Here is a 15,666-nt window from a genome sequence, read left to right on the forward strand (position 1 = left end):
GCGCATAACTTATCAGGATGTTGACTGCATTTTTGCAACAGAGATTTACAGTGACATCAGAAACCAGAAAATAATAAAGAATACTAATCTCTTTATTTTTTTAAATCTTTAATGTAACCTGTCGTACAGAAATCAATTTTGAGCACCTGCACGGCTACCATGAGTCGGCATTGGAAAATATCGCTAGCGACCGCGTGAACTCGATCGCACCAATACATCAGTGTGAGCGAGATGGACTGCAGTCGCTAGCGTAAACGTCAAGTGTCAATTCATAGTGGCCGTATAGTTCAATACATTTTGCGCCAGAAGTAAAGACGGTATATTTTTCAACGTTAGCGCGGCATCGATCGATCGTAACTCAGGGTCAAAAGATGACGGACGCCTTTTCAAAATTACAAGCAATTGCTAATCCTTATAGGTATATAAGGATTCACTGAGCCGACAGATTAAGCTACGAATTAAGCGCCACACCGCATGACGAGATGACAATTCGCTGTGCCCTCATATAATTTATATGGAGGTTAGAAGTCTTTATTATTCCCTGGTCTCTGGCAACATCTCAAACACCTCAAACAGAGTACACGTCTAAATTATCAAACATTTCCTACACATTGCAATAAAATAAAGCTCTGTACAACTAATAGAATATAAACTTACTAAATAGGAATGGACTCGTAGTTCTCGTTCGAGAAATCTACAGTTTTAATAAATATATACAAAAAAATGTTTAAATTTATTTTTAAAAGTTTTTGAGCTGACTTTGAGCTTTTAAAACTAAATAATATCTAGCGCAGTGACCGCGAAACTCCGAAACTAGAAATAATAATAATGTACTTATGACTGAAGTCGCGGTCACCGCTTATATGACATATGATATGATAGTTTATCGTATTTTACAAAATGATAGCAGATCAGCTGTCTTTACAACGTACTTTTTCGTAATTTCTTAATATGTAAATACTATAAATAAATCTTTCTGATAGTACGAATAGTACGTTTGATGAAACGGTCAAGGTATTTAATTTCAGTACCATTTCGTACCTTGTCACAGTGACAGTAGTATGAGGTCCATAGCGACTTTCATATTGATTGTCACTGTGAAAAGGTACTAAATGGTACTGATTAAATTCCTCGACCGTACACGCAAACTTGGCGTTCATGTAAAACATATGCAATCTAACAGTTGCATTGGGTATATGCGCGCTGTTTTTGCACGACATGTTTATGCGTTGTAACATAGTAACGTATTTTGTATGTCACTGTGCAAGTTGTTCAAATTTCTAGTATACAATCGACATTAGTTAATAAAGCTTTTGAATAGTAAATATGGCAGCGAGCTTTCAATAAGAGACCAATAACATTTAAGTTTCTAGAATTTAACTTCCACAAATGTACAGTCAAAGAATTTAATTTCGGTACCATTTCGTACCTTGGCACAGTGACAATCAATATGAAATTCGCTAGGAACCTCATACTATTGTCACTGTGACAAGGTACGAAATGGTATTGAAAATAAATTCCTTAACCGTACCGTACAGCTAGCTGCAAAATTGTATGGACACTTTTCTGCGGTTTGAAACCAGTACAGTCTTGACATAATTAGGGCTCATTTAGACGATGTGAGAACTCGCATGCGAGTTTCATTACATTGCGGGTTTTGATCGGTCGGTTGAATTGGACGTAATCAACATTCCGCAATGTAACTAAAATCGCATGCGAATTCGCGAGCCGTCTAAATCAACCGCGCCCTTAAAACTTTATAAGATCTTACCGGCTTTAGTTAGGCTCCTTTTCCACCGAGATAGAGATGAGCAGAGCAACCAATAGCATTGGTTGTAATCCAGCGGAGTGGAGAAGAGAAACCTTCTTGAGTGTAAATTAGCGCCACTTGCACCATCCTACTAACCCGGGGATAACCGGTTAAACCTGGAGTTACCATGGTTACCAGTACAATTAGACACATCTTAGAGATGTTTTAATTAGACCTAATGGAACCGCGGTGTGCATGTTGTATTATTGTTGTTGTTATTGTTGGTGCTGTTTTTTCTGAGACGAAGTCGTTATCCCAAGGGAAAAAAGTTGCAGTTTTGTACTTTTGCTATCAAGACATGGTCCGCGCGTAGGGTTTGCAATCCGGATCCGAAATGTATGAAATTATCCGGATCTGGATCCGGATCCGCGGATATTCTTATACATTGCGGATCCGTCGTGCAAACCCTATCCGCGCGCGAGCACTAACAAAATCGGAAAATTTTCCACCTAGTTTCTGCAATGTTACGTAGCTCGTGTACTAGGCGCGCAGAAACAACAAGAGAATCGCCGCTATATATGAAACTAAAATATTTCCTTATAATTTTGTAACTCATGTACCAGGCACACATAAATTATAAGAAACCCTCGCGAAGGCATAAGTGGCTAGACAAAAGTACTAGAGACAGTAGAGACATCCGAAATTCTTCGAACATTTTATGTTGACGTCATGCTTGCTCTTGTTTTCCCGTATTTTCTACACGTTATACGTATTTTGAATACCAGGCTTACATAACTCGTAAGAAACCCGATTCTAGATGTAGCGCGAAAGTGCTTTAATGTCAAAAAGACGAGTCCTATGGTTCTTATCTAAAGTCTATTTTTTTATTCGGTAGACTGAAATGACAGTTAATAGTATGAACATGAAATGTCATTTTCACCTCAGCAGCTCGAACAAGGGTACTTTGCTACTTAAAAACAGTGAGCAAAATCGCATTTTGCTCACTGAGTGAGACAAAATGAGCAAAATGCGATTTTGCTCACTGTTTTTAAGTAGCAAAGTACCCTTGTTCGAGCTGCTGAGGTGAAAACTTAATTGTTGGTATATCTTAAGAAAACATGAGTGAATAGGTAAGTGATGAAGAAGGAATACATTTTTCGGGTTCTCTAATATGTTCTCACTGCTGAGGTGAAATGTTTTGTGAACTACACGAGATCAAAGTTATTTACATCTCGTGCGCTTTTGAGTCCCTTACTACGCTCAAGATTCTAAATTAGATTCACTCGCTACGCTCGTGAATCTATTATAGAATCTTTCGCTTGCACGGGACTCAAAATAAGCACTCGAAGAAATATCAAACTTTGATCTCTTGTTGTACAAATAACTATTCATACTATTAACTGTCATTTCAGTCTACCGAATAAAAAAATAGACTTTAGTTCCTGCCAAATTGGTGACACATTTTCCTTACATCTAAGCGTATCATGTACCAGGCGCGCATAAATCATAAGAAGCCCATGTCGAGCGCGTTGTAGAGCGCCGCGATGTCCGAGTGTGAGGAGACGCGCCAGAAGGGGTAGTTCTTGGCCTTGGCGGCCGCCTCCTCGTCCTGGCCATCGCCGACCACCACATAGGTGCAGCGCTCGCCGAAACGTTGCTTTATTTTCTCGAAGCAAGTTTCTTTGCCTGAAAACGAAGGTAAATAAATAAATAAATATTAATGGACATTTTTACACAAATTGACTAAGCCCCACGGTAAAGCTTTGGATTCCTCCGAAAACGGTGGCGTCATATTACGGCCGCTATATAGCGTTGACTGACGTCACTAGAACGTTGTCTATGTAAACAAGATGGTGCGGTTTCCTAGACGGCGTTACGTTACGTTGATTGTCAACGTAACGTAAGATGACGGCCGTCATGACCTTGTCGATAGTTTCGTGAACGTTTTATTAGATAGCGGTGACGCCATTTTGGAATAAATGACACGAGATTTGAATAAATGATTCCGTACTACGATTATTTTCCTTGTCTGATGATATTTCATCCTCCAAGTGAATTATAGATGATCAAGCAAATCTTGTCAGTAGGAAAAGGCGCGAAATTCAAATTTTCTATGGGACGTTATCCCATCGCGCCTACATTTTTCAAATTTGCCGCTTTGACCTTGGTGGATGACGGTGTGTTATGACGCCGTGGTACTTTCCACATGTCGCCACCGTAAAGACGGCCGTCTTTTGCTGCCGCTATATGACGGCCGTCATATGACGGCACCGTTTTCGGAGGAATCCAAAGCTTAAGCTCAAGAAGGCTTGTGTTGTGGGTACTCAGACAACGATATATATAATATACAAATACTTAAATACATAGAAAACAACCATGACTCAGGAACAAATATCTGTGCTCATCACACAAATATTTGCCCTTACTGGGATTCGAACCCAGGACCGCGGCTTCACAGGCAGGGTCACTACCCACTAGGCCAGACCGGTCGTCAAGGTCAAGGTGATTAACTCATTCAATTAGAATAATTATGGCAAATATTGTTGAATTTTGTGAATATGCAATTTTTTTTGGATAAGCAAACAAAATGACCTAGATCGAATTTAAACTGTTGTGAGACATACTAACATTGAATAATTTCGGTCAATATTACAGGCCGATGTCCATCACTCCCTAGCAAGGTAGTGCCCATGGCTACGAAACCCCTAGGGTTCAAATCTTCTATAAGTGGAGTATGTGTATAAACGGGTTAATCAACTTTTTCTTGTCACACGTTGCTATGGTTACGGTCTCCTGAGTCACTCTTAAAATTCTAGGTTTTTCGTATTGAAATGAACCAAACTTGCATTTTATGGTAGTTATAAGACCTTTCCATAATGGGACATCTATTGAGCATGTTAGTAGAACATGGTTCAGTTCTTCTAACAATCTATGCTACTATTGTCTCTTCGCTGACGGTACAGAATAACAACAAGAAATAGTTGATTGACCCAAATAACAGTTACAAGCGACGAATGAGCTTGTAGACGGTCTTACCTGATAGGTATACGATCTTATCCACTTTGACCTAAGACTCGAAGGGAAAAAGCGGCCAAGTGCGAGTCGGACTCGCGCATGAAGGGTTCGGTATTTAGGCGATTTATGACGTATTAAAAAAAAAACTACTTACTAGATCTCGTTCAAACCAATTTTCGGTGGAAGTTTACATGGTAATGTACATCATATATTTTTTTTTGTTTTATCATTCTCTTATTTTAGAAGTTACAGGGGGGGGGGGCACATTTTACCACTTTGGAAGTGTCTCTCGCGCAAACTATTCAGTTTAGAAAAAAATGATATTAGAAACCTCAATATCATTTTTGAAGACCTATCCATAGATACCCCACACGTATAGGTTTGATGAAAAAAAATTTTGAGTTTCAGTTCTAAGTACGGGGAACCCCAAAAATTTATTGTTTTTTTTCTATTTTTGTGTGAAAATCTTAATGCGGTTCACAGAATACATCTACTTACCAAGTTTCAACAGTATAGTTCTTATAGTTTCGGAGAAAAGTGACTGTGACATACACGGACAGACAGACAGACAGACATGACGAATCTATAAGGGTTCCGTTTTTTTGCCATTTGGCTACGGAACCCTAAAAATGTGAGGATACTGACCAGTCTTGGTGGCGGAGTAGATGTTCTCGATAGGAAAGACTCCGCCAAGCCCGAACAACAGCACCTTGGCCAGCGCCGGCACCAGCTGTGTCGTCGTCACCAGCACGTTCACGCAGTTCTCCCTGTATAACAACACGATTTTAGAAAAAACCGGCCAAGTGCGAGTCGGACTCGCGCACGGAGGGTTCCGCACCATCAACAAAAAATAGAGCAAAACAAGCAAAAACACGGTCACCCATCCAAGTACTGACCCCGCCCGACGTTGCTTAACTTCGGTCAAAAATCACGGTCGTTGTATGGGTGCCCCACTTAAATCTTTATTTTATTCTGTTTTTAGTATTTGTTGTTATAGCGGCAACAGAAATACATCATCTGTGAAAATTTCAACTGTCTAGCTATCACGGTTCGTGAGATACAGCCTGGTGACAGACGGACGGACGGACGGACGGACAGCGGAGTCTTAGTAATAGGGTCCCGTTTTTACCCTTTGGGTACGGAACCCTAAAAACAACGAGTTGCACTCAGGGAGTACCGGCAGAAGTGAAAACTCAATCACTATTGCAAAATGCACTATGTGTAATTGAGGTTAACGCCATCTAGCGTTATTTCGTCGCATTACTTGAAACCCCTAAGCACATCACTGTTAGTACTCGAGTTATATTAATACCAGTTAAAGCGAAACTTACTAGATGGCATTTAAATCAATAAAGAAAAACTCAATGACATTACATGTAACAGGTCCGTCTTACGGTCACTTGATCTCACGCCATTCATTCATTTTTTCCCCACCTCAAAAAGTGCACAGCGCCGCTAAAGAAGTTTTCGCTTCAAAAAACAATGGACTGGGTAAGCCTGACTCGTATGTTTTAACGACTTCGCCTAAGCTCGGCCTTGTAAACTTGTACAATAAGGCTGATTCCTTTCCAACCTTCCCGGTGTTTGTTGTAATGTACAGATAACGTTGAGTGCGCTCTGAATTTAGCTTGAGTAGGTATACCTCAAGCAGGAAAGTGCAAATATTTGGTATGAATCTTGATGCAGTAAATTAATAAATAATAGATGAATACTTAAATTAAATGAAAACAACATTGTTAATAGATGTGATTGGTGGTTTTGGCTTAAATTGAATCAATGAAATGAATAATTTTATTTCATGGTTTCAATATTGGCATAGAGAAAAAAATACATAGAGTGCTCACTCCATACATCAGTTTTAGTACCAAAAAGACTATTAGCATCTAGCATCGAGTAGCGGAACTATCAGTACTGCTACTTGACAATAGATGTCCCCACCGACCGGAAAGTCTTATGCTGTTGAGATAAGACTTTCCGGTCGGTGCTACATCTATTGTCAAGTAGCAATACTGATAGTTCCGCTACTCGATGCTAGATGTTGACACTGAAATTAATAGTCTGAAGTGATGTATGGAGTGAGCACTCTATGTATTTTTTTCTCTATGATATTGGCAAGGTGCGAAGTCGGTGGAGGGGGAAGTGGCGCTGATCGTCACAAACACAGGTAATCTTATGGAATGTCCGCCATTAGTACTAGCGGCAGCCGCTTGAACTAATTTTACTCCATAAGATTTAACGTAGAAAGTCCGCCAAAATGAGGGCAGCACCAGTCGTGCACCTAGCGAATAGGTATATTTTTAAACACATTAAAGTAAGTACCTAGAGTTGATCATGTTGAGGCATTTGCAGGCCAACGTGAGCCAGTTATCCGTCGCCTGTTCCAATTCGGCCCGTAGTTGCAACCACAGTTCCCGTTTCGCTGGTCCTAGCAAGCCTCCAACGCTGAAATTAATAACAATAACATTATATTTCAATGTTAAACTACGAGAGTCGAGTACGTTATTTAAAACTACAACAATTTTGACAAGAGAGTGAATAGAGTGATGATTAAGAAGAATGGGGTTGGAAACTGTCAAAGGTTTGCATAGATGGCGCCATCATAGCCTTCACCTTTCTCTAATTTTGTTTGGCACAGAGGCCATAAAATTCCAAGAAAAAAACCGGAACACAATTCTAGGGATTGCCAGGAAAACGTATGCTGGCGCCATCTGTTTAAATATTCGACCGGCCAACCCCATTAGGAGAAAACATACCTATTTCTATAGTTATTATAAGTGTCCTTGATCTTCCGGTACCGGAAGGCGAGTTTCCTCATCCAGTCGACGCCGCCGCGCACACCAGGCGCGCAGAGAGCCGGCGCCGCGCCCGCGCCGCCGCCCGCGTGGAACCCGTCCGATGAGAAGTTGTACGCTGACAGGTCTTGGCCGTTATCGTCTGCCGCCACCGCGTCTATGTGCTCCTGGTCGCAGTCCTGGGGTAAAACAGGGTTAAGAGTTAAAGAAGAACTTCCACCATTCACTAACCCGGGGTTAACCGGTTAAACCTGGAGTTACCATACTTACCAGTACAATTTGACACTAGATTAACGGTTTAACCGCTTAATCCCGGGTTAGTGGGTTGGTGCAAGTGGCCTTAAGAACAATATATATAGGCGCGCAGGGTAGTCCTCTAACAGTAAAGTTGAATATCGCGCCTTTTTAGGGTTCCGTAGCCAAATGGCAAAAAACGGAACCCTTATGGATTCGTCATGTCTGTCTGTCTGTCTGTCCGTCCGTATGTCACAGCCACTTTTTTCCGAAACTATAAGAACTATACTGTTGAAATTTGGTAAGTAGATGTATTCTGTGAACCGCATTAAGATTTACACACATAAATAGAAAAAAAACAATAAATTTTGGGGGTTCCCCATACTTAAAATTGAAACTCAAAAATTTTTTTTTCATCAAACCCATACGTGTGGGATATCTATAGGATAGGTCTTCCAAAAATGATATTGAGGTTTCTAATATCATTTTTTTCTAAACTGAATAGTTTGCGCGAGAGACACTTCCAAAGTAGTAAAATGTGTCCCCCCCCCTGTAACTTCTAAAATAAGAGAATGATAAAACTAAAAAAATATATGATGTACATTACCATGCAAACTTCCACCGAAAATTGGTTTGAACAAGATCTAGTAAGTAGTTTTTTTTAATACGTCATAAATCCCCTAAATACGGAACCCTTCATGGGCGAGTCTGACTCGCACTTGGCCGCTTTTTCTACTTATAAAGTGGGATTGCCAGAGTATAATAGGTACAACGAGCTACAAAATTACAACAAAGCTTTTGGTGCTGATTGCAACATTAATTTTGTTGTAAATGGAAACTATGTTTACCTCAACATCGTTGAAGAAGAAATGCGTATCAGCCAGGCTGAATATCATCTCTTCCATCCTGAATCCCAGCTGTACTATCTGTTGTGTGTCCTGAAAATACAACATACATTTTATTACACTTAAATGTTTGAAGTTGGTAGCGATTTGCTAGCCCAGATGGTGCAAGTGTTATTTTAAATGTCAAACTTCTATGAGATTATGTCGTTTAAATAACACTTGCACTGCCTTACCTTTTTCTTTTTACAGTACGGACTATGATACCACAAAGATCAACAAATGCAGCGTAACGCAAGACTTATGTACTTGAATAGAATAGAATAGTATTTATTCGTAAGCACAAACAATTGAGACCATACATAAAAAAAAAGAAAACACAAAATAAGATTAAAGTGCCACGAAATGGCCCCATCTCAGCATGTTGCTCGCTTCCAGAGCTGATCTTCCGATGAGACCATCAAGTGAGAAGAATCACGGAAGGCACCAGACAAGAACAGAAAAACATAAAAATAATGAATGAAGAGTTTGTAGTTCTGTGTAAAACCCTAAAAAAGTACCTTATTATACTTAGTAGCGTAGGTCCCCGTGAGAAGTGAGTGGAATATGATGATGGTCTCGTCCAAGTCCCAGATGAACACCCGGTCCGTGGCGGGCTCGGGCACGTGCTGCGCCGGCGACGAGGACGTGTTCCGCCGCCCCCGACCTCGAGTTCTGCTTGTGCTTTCACTGGAACATTAAAGAAGATACTTAAGTTAATAGTTAGGATAGAGGACCTAAAGATATATTAATTTGACCACAAGTAAGTTTTAGGTAATAAGAACTTAAAATCTATGATTTCTCAAAACCCTGTTTGTTTTGTGCAGAGCGTGCATGGAAGAAGAGGAAACAACAAAACACATTCTCCTAGACTGCAAACAGGTAGAAGCATACAGGAGCAAATACCTAGGGACTCCGAGCACACTAAAAGAGGCAGTCAGCAACCTGAAAACTTTGCTAGGCTTCATGGAGGAGCTGGGGTAGTTAGAGTAGCGCTACCTGGTTTCACGCAAAATAGCACAATGGTTGTCAAATTGCGTAAAATGCCCAGAAGCACTAACTAACTAACTAAACCTTGTTGGTTTTCTCTGCCTTTTACTTCCTGCAGATTTGAGCGGGGTGAATTTGCTAATGTTGGTGTTGACTTGGAAGTATGAGTGTTATGTTGTGTTGTAACTTGTTTTTTATTGAAAGTAGGTTAGCATGAAATGTATGCAATTAGTAAACTTTACATGTAAATGTTTACAGATTGTTAAGCTTTACATATTCCCATGTTATTTTATAATAATCTAAACATTGTTTACAACAGACAGTGTCTTACCCTGAGTTCTCTCTGCACCTCCGGCTCGCTGCATGTATTTCATTTTTTATTGGAGATAAGGGATTGTTGTCATTTAATGAAGGGAGCATTGATGATGGCGATTCTAGAACAAAATTATAACTAAATTAGTATAAATTAAGCACCATTATACCCTTATAACTCAGAACAAAAAAGGAAAGGTCCCAGGCACTAAACTCTGGTCAGCCAAAATGCCTCCATGCCATGTTAGTCAATAAACTAAAGAAATCTTTTTTCATAAAATCATAAAACAATACGAAAATGAGACCTGAGATAAGTAACATTTAGAGTAGTCGTAAGTACAGGCCCAAATGTGGGAATATCATATCATGAGCATATAAGTTGTAATAAAATAACGTTACCACTTTCGCTCTCGGTATCTGGCCAATCATCTGAATATATATCGTCGAGGTCACTGTGCCTTTCTTCATCACTTTCCTCTACTTTTCTACGCTTATTTGGATGCATTTCATTTTCTTTATTCATTTTGTTAGGGTCTTACACTTAAACACTGAATAGGTACGGATTAAGACTACGTATTTGTGCCAGTTTGGCGATGCAGCGTCGTCAATTTTTATGTAAAATATACGTGATGAGTAGTCACTTTTTGTAAATACCTAATTTAAGTATAATTACTACACTTTCTGTAATTAAGAGCTAATAAAATAAAATAAGATACCAATGTTTTGTTTGATCTAGAAACTGACATTAGCAACAAGTTTTTTTTGACAACGAAAACACTGCGGCCATTCAAACCAGTTGTCATCACGGATTTAGAGTTAATAAACTGGATCGAGTACATTGACCAAAATTTAACCAAAGCTAGACAGGTGAAATTTTCACAAATGATGTATCTCTGTTGTCGCTATAACAACAAATACTAAAAATAAAATGAAATAAATATTTAAGGGGGGCTCCCATACAACAAACACGATTTTTTTGCTTTATTTTTTGTTAATGGTGCGGAACCCTCCGTGCGCGAGTCCGACTCGCACTTGGCCGGTTTTTTGTATTCATCGTTGTTAGCACATAGTACATTAGCACGAATTTTAATTCATATTTTTTCTAACAGATGGCGCTAGTAGTAATACAAAGTGTTATTCCTTTATTTTATTTTTTTAGGTTTATAAAATGATATTTTTATGTTTGATAACACATCTAGACATTAATTTAAATTACTATGTTAAATTTCAAACCTATCAGTGCGATAGTTTTTCCGTAAAGTGTACCACAAGAATGCATAGTTTGTCGAAGTTTGTATATATAAACAGGGCTCGGGTTTTTCTATCTCAAGTGGACCGTTTTCTCTAGTCTCGTACGAACAACTTTCTGTCTCGGTGATAAGGTTCAAATTAGTATGGCAAAAAAAGTGACAACTCGCTCCAGTTTAAAAAATATAACTTCATGGTTGTCATGAATCTAGGATGCTACCTTCTATGCCAGTTGTGCTTTTTCATTGGCTATAAACAAAACAGCGTTCTTCTAATTGGTCGAGCGTGTTATCATTGTATTCAATGAAAACATGATGAAAACAGACTATTTTATTTCGATCACACTTTTCTTACACTGCAATTTGTTTTCACTAAAATGATAGGAAGAAATAATTAATTATAGAAATGAAATCTCATAAAAACTCACTGTAGCTCAATGGCCAACCATGGGTCAACCCAACCCGCCCTCTATGCTGCATTTCTGCAGTTACTAAGCAGGCACCTAATATTGCTACTCGACAAAAGATGGCGCTGCTGCCAGCCTATTATGGATAGCTTTATCCATCTTTATCCACGTGATAAAATAACTGTCACTGTTTAACACCGTGGGAAAGAAAGTGACGGACACCGTTTTATCACGCTGTCACGTAGACAAGAACGACCATCATATCCGTACTGGTTTCACTTTCAGGCTTGTACAGTACATAACATATAGGGGTTGTATCTTGTACAGTAGAGCAGTGGTTCCTAACCTGGGGGTAAAACTGGTATTTTACGGGGGTAAATAAGCTAACCTAATATAACAATACAACAAACGTTCACGTTTTATTTTTTATTACCATCGGGAGGAGGGGTAAAATCAGGTTCCCTAGTTAGTCATAGGGGTGACCGGACTGAAAGGTTAGGAACCACTGCAGTAGAGTCAGCATGAAGTAGGTAATGAAATGAATGATAGGCAAAGTGGTGAAACTGGTGAAAGTGGTCAAATATCTATATAATATTCTCTTTATTCCTATGTTACCAAAGGTGTAGTGGATTTTATTTGGGCGCCATACAATAAGCCTACCTAAGCTAACTTTATCTGTAGAACTAAGTACTAGGAAGGGAAGGAAGCGGAATTTTAACTTTTTTACTAACGGTGCTCACCGCTCAGTTACCAAATGTGATCTATGGTGTTCAGTCCATTATATGGTAGCGAACATGTATATTATATTTTAGAGATTTTGTAAATAGAAATCAAACATTTAGGTACCTATTCTTGTTATCATGGTATCAAGAATAAATGACATACTTACTGTACTGTACTTTATGTACTGGTTTTGGTCAGTTTACTATAAAGAACATGGTGGTACTAGGACTTCTGCTATAGAAAGAGTTTATAAGCTACAAACATTTGACATTGAGGAGTTTCACAGTCAAGTTCCACCAACTACCAGGAGTTCTGAAAACAGAGGAGGCAGAGGAGGATAAGTATATAGGAGGTTAGGTACCTGATAACGCGCCGCCGAGATGGTACGACGTGTGTCCCGCGCTGCCGCTGCTGCTGGGCGAGCTGACGGCGTGGTAGGGGGAGTAGCTGGGCGTCGCGTAGTACCCACTGTATTGAGCGACGTTGTGCTCGGCATAGCTGCTCGCGTAACTGCTGTAGTCCTGGTAGAAATGAGAGTATTGTGAAAATCACGCAGAGCATAAGAATGGCCTTAAGGAACCAATAACCATACCATACCCACAGAATAACTAATAGTACTACCGTACAGAAAATTCACTCCTTCACAAAAGTCAGGTTTAGGTATAAAATTACACCTATATTGCCGCCTGCGAGCAAAATTGAAACTTATAACCGCGCACGAACCGTGAATCTCCTTTGCGCGCCGCAGTTTTATGACCGAGTTGTGAGTGTCGGCACGGGGTTATCACTTGACAAGTTTTTATACCTATATATACCCACTGATTTATTGTTTTTAAGATAAATATGTAGGAATTACAAACGTTGATTATGTAAACATACATTTTTTATCCGAAGATAGCATGTCTGATTCTCGCGGAAGTAAGTTTCGAAGCCATTGTGTATTTTCAATTTTGCGCGACCGCCACGTGAGACGACTATCGTGCGCGCCGAGCGGCAGCCCACTGCTATACGCCTGTCCCATGGTATAATAAGCCTGTCCGATGGGCGCGCCGGCCAAATGTACCTAAACTGCGGAGTGACACCCCCCTGCCATACCTTACGTAACCTTATTTCGAAACTAAGGTCTTTCACGGTAGGCTCTCTGTTTTCTGAAGACCAATTCAGATTTAACAATTACTTATGGTTTTAAAGTGGTTTTGATACGACCTGGGCGAATCGAAACCATAACAAACTAACTCAGTCTATCTTTATATTCACTTCACCTACATTGTAAATCTAGGTCATGCTCCGTACCAGGGTATAAGAATCACAAAAGAGGTAGGTACATAGATATGACACGATACAGTGTCATTCCGTTCATTAACCGAATTATTAATTAAATTCTTTGACTGTAATACCTAAGTACATAGTGTTTGTTGTGGCACATTGTAAAGTTAATTTTAAAGTCCACCTGAACTAACTCTGCTACGACTTTGAAGTACTTAACAAAGTACGATACTGTACGAAGCTTAGTCCGACTCTAGATGGAAGAAAAGTCATAGACTTACTTGCTGAGGGAAAGTCTGTGTCAAGCTTCCGTTGTACGAGGGGTAGTAGGGTGAGGGCTGCGCGCCGAACCCCGAGCCCGGCACGGATCCAACGCCCCCAACGCCGTAGCTCAGATACGTCGGCGTCGCTTTGCACGACGACCTGCAACGACCGACATAAATTTAGCTAGTTATCCTTTGAAAGGCAACAAAGCCAGCCCCAGTCATCTGGCGGCCTAGCCAATAAGGTGACAATCGCTTGCGCTTCGCCATCTAATCGCTTTGTGTCTCTCTATCACTCCAAAGAGAATATAACCACTACGTGTATCACTCTTCCACTGTGACAGTTGCGTTTCGTTCGGTAAGAAGCGTAGCGTTAGCGATTGGCATGTTGGCTACGGGGCCAGATGTAGAGAAAATGCAAATAATTATATCGCCTTTGTTAATATATTGGATCTTCAAAAGCTTTTACTAACTCACCTAATCAACACAAATAGGAGGAGATAAATTGAAGTTTTCTTCCTGTTTCTATAATATGTAGTTAACTCAGCAGTAACTTGCAGTCACTGTCATACTCATACACGGTGCAACTGGTATTCTACTCAGGCATACTTCCATAGAGTTCGTCCATGCTAAGTCGCCCGCCAAGTTTCACATGAAGTATGGACCAAGAGTGATCAACTTGGCGTTGCAAACTTAGCATGGTAATAGTGAAAATAGTGAAATAGATGTATCTGCAATCCATACCTGATATTAGAGTTGTGCGCACGAGGGTACGCGGTGTAGGGCTGGTTGTAGTGAAATAGATGTATCTGTAGCAATCCATACCTGTTATTAGAGTTGTGCGCGGGAGGGTACGCGGTGTAGGGCTGGTTGTAGTGAAATAGATGTATCTGTAGCAATCCATACCTGTTATTAGAGTTGTGCGCGGGAGGGTACGCGGTGTAGGGCTGGTTGTAGTGAAATAGATGTATCTGTAGTAATCTATACCTGTTATTAGAGTTGTGCGCAGGAGGGTACGCGGTGTAGGGCTGGTTGTACAGAGTGGAGCCAACGTAGGAGGAGGCCGCGCCGCCGCCTCCATACTGCTGCATACTGTTAACAAAGGATAACGTTACATTTATAAGAAGAAACAATTAAAATGGGTCAGATTTCACTCAACAATATAAGAAGCTATCAACAAAAACAACATACAGATGTAGGTATAGTCTGTTCGGAAATGTTTGGGGCCAAATACATTCCACGACTATTCTCTTTTCGCACAGACTCTAGGGCATAGTTATTTTCCATGGCTTTTTTCGGAAATCTACGAACGTGTCTTGCCATTTCAGTCAGTGTTGGTACAAAAAGTAATGAGTTTGACTGAAGTAGCATGACAAATACGAACGTTTCCGAGAAAATACGATGGAAAACCATTAGGTATGCAATACATCTGTAGAAAGTATTGGTTCTCTTGTATTTCACGACTCTTCTCTTTCCGCACAGACTCTACCTACCTACTTACATAATTACGAGGTATACGGACTTGTTGTTGAATACGTTCAACGCTTGTTCGACAAGAAATATAAAGTGTCAAATTTAATGTCAATATCACTTAAGAGCCAACAGGAGCTGAGATTTAAATATTTTAGGTAAATATACCCGTCTCGCTAATGGAAGCGGCTCCTAAAACTAGTGCGATAAGGACAAGGCGAAAAATCCTCCGTAAAATTCTCAAATATCGAGGTTTCGTACTCGACTGTTTCCTCCTCCAAAACTTAACCAATCGTAACCAAATTTGGAAATCTAA

The 15,666-nt window shown here is 40.0% G+C and overlaps 1 protein-coding gene and 1 long non-coding RNA gene across 2 annotated transcripts in view; both read right to left on the minus strand.

Moving 5' to 3' along the window:
• LOC134658047 (uncharacterized) overlaps positions 1 to 15,666 on the minus strand; it is a 99,433-nt gene that overhangs the window by 61,340 nt on the left and 22,427 nt on the right. The gene's annotated exons all lie outside the window — the stretch shown is intronic.
• The window catches only part of LOC134658024 (eyes absent homolog 2), a 58,349-nt gene continuing 45,872 nt past the window's right edge, over positions 3,190 to 15,666 (minus strand). The window contains exons 6-15 of the mRNA XM_063513627.1: positions 14,868 to 14,972; positions 13,899 to 14,040; positions 12,713 to 12,872; positions 9,994 to 10,096; positions 9,194 to 9,362; positions 8,640 to 8,729; positions 7,519 to 7,736; positions 7,085 to 7,207; positions 5,411 to 5,532; positions 3,190 to 3,436 (exon numbers count right to left, since the gene is read on the minus strand). Coding sequence (XP_063369697.1) covers positions 3,255 to 3,436; positions 5,411 to 5,532; positions 7,085 to 7,207; positions 7,519 to 7,736; positions 8,640 to 8,729; positions 9,194 to 9,362; positions 9,994 to 10,096; positions 12,713 to 12,872; positions 13,899 to 14,040; positions 14,868 to 14,972 — 1,414 coding nt within the window. The 3' untranslated portion in view covers positions 3,190 to 3,254. The remainder of the gene's footprint in view (positions 3,437 to 5,410; positions 5,533 to 7,084; positions 7,208 to 7,518; positions 7,737 to 8,639; positions 8,730 to 9,193; positions 9,363 to 9,993; positions 10,097 to 12,712; positions 12,873 to 13,898; positions 14,041 to 14,867; positions 14,973 to 15,666) is intronic.

This window comes from Cydia amplana, chromosome 21, assembly GCF_948474715.1.
Source record: "Cydia amplana chromosome 21, ilCydAmpl1.1, whole genome shotgun sequence".
Lineage (NCBI taxonomy): Eukaryota > Metazoa > Arthropoda > Insecta > Lepidoptera > Tortricidae > Cydia > Cydia amplana.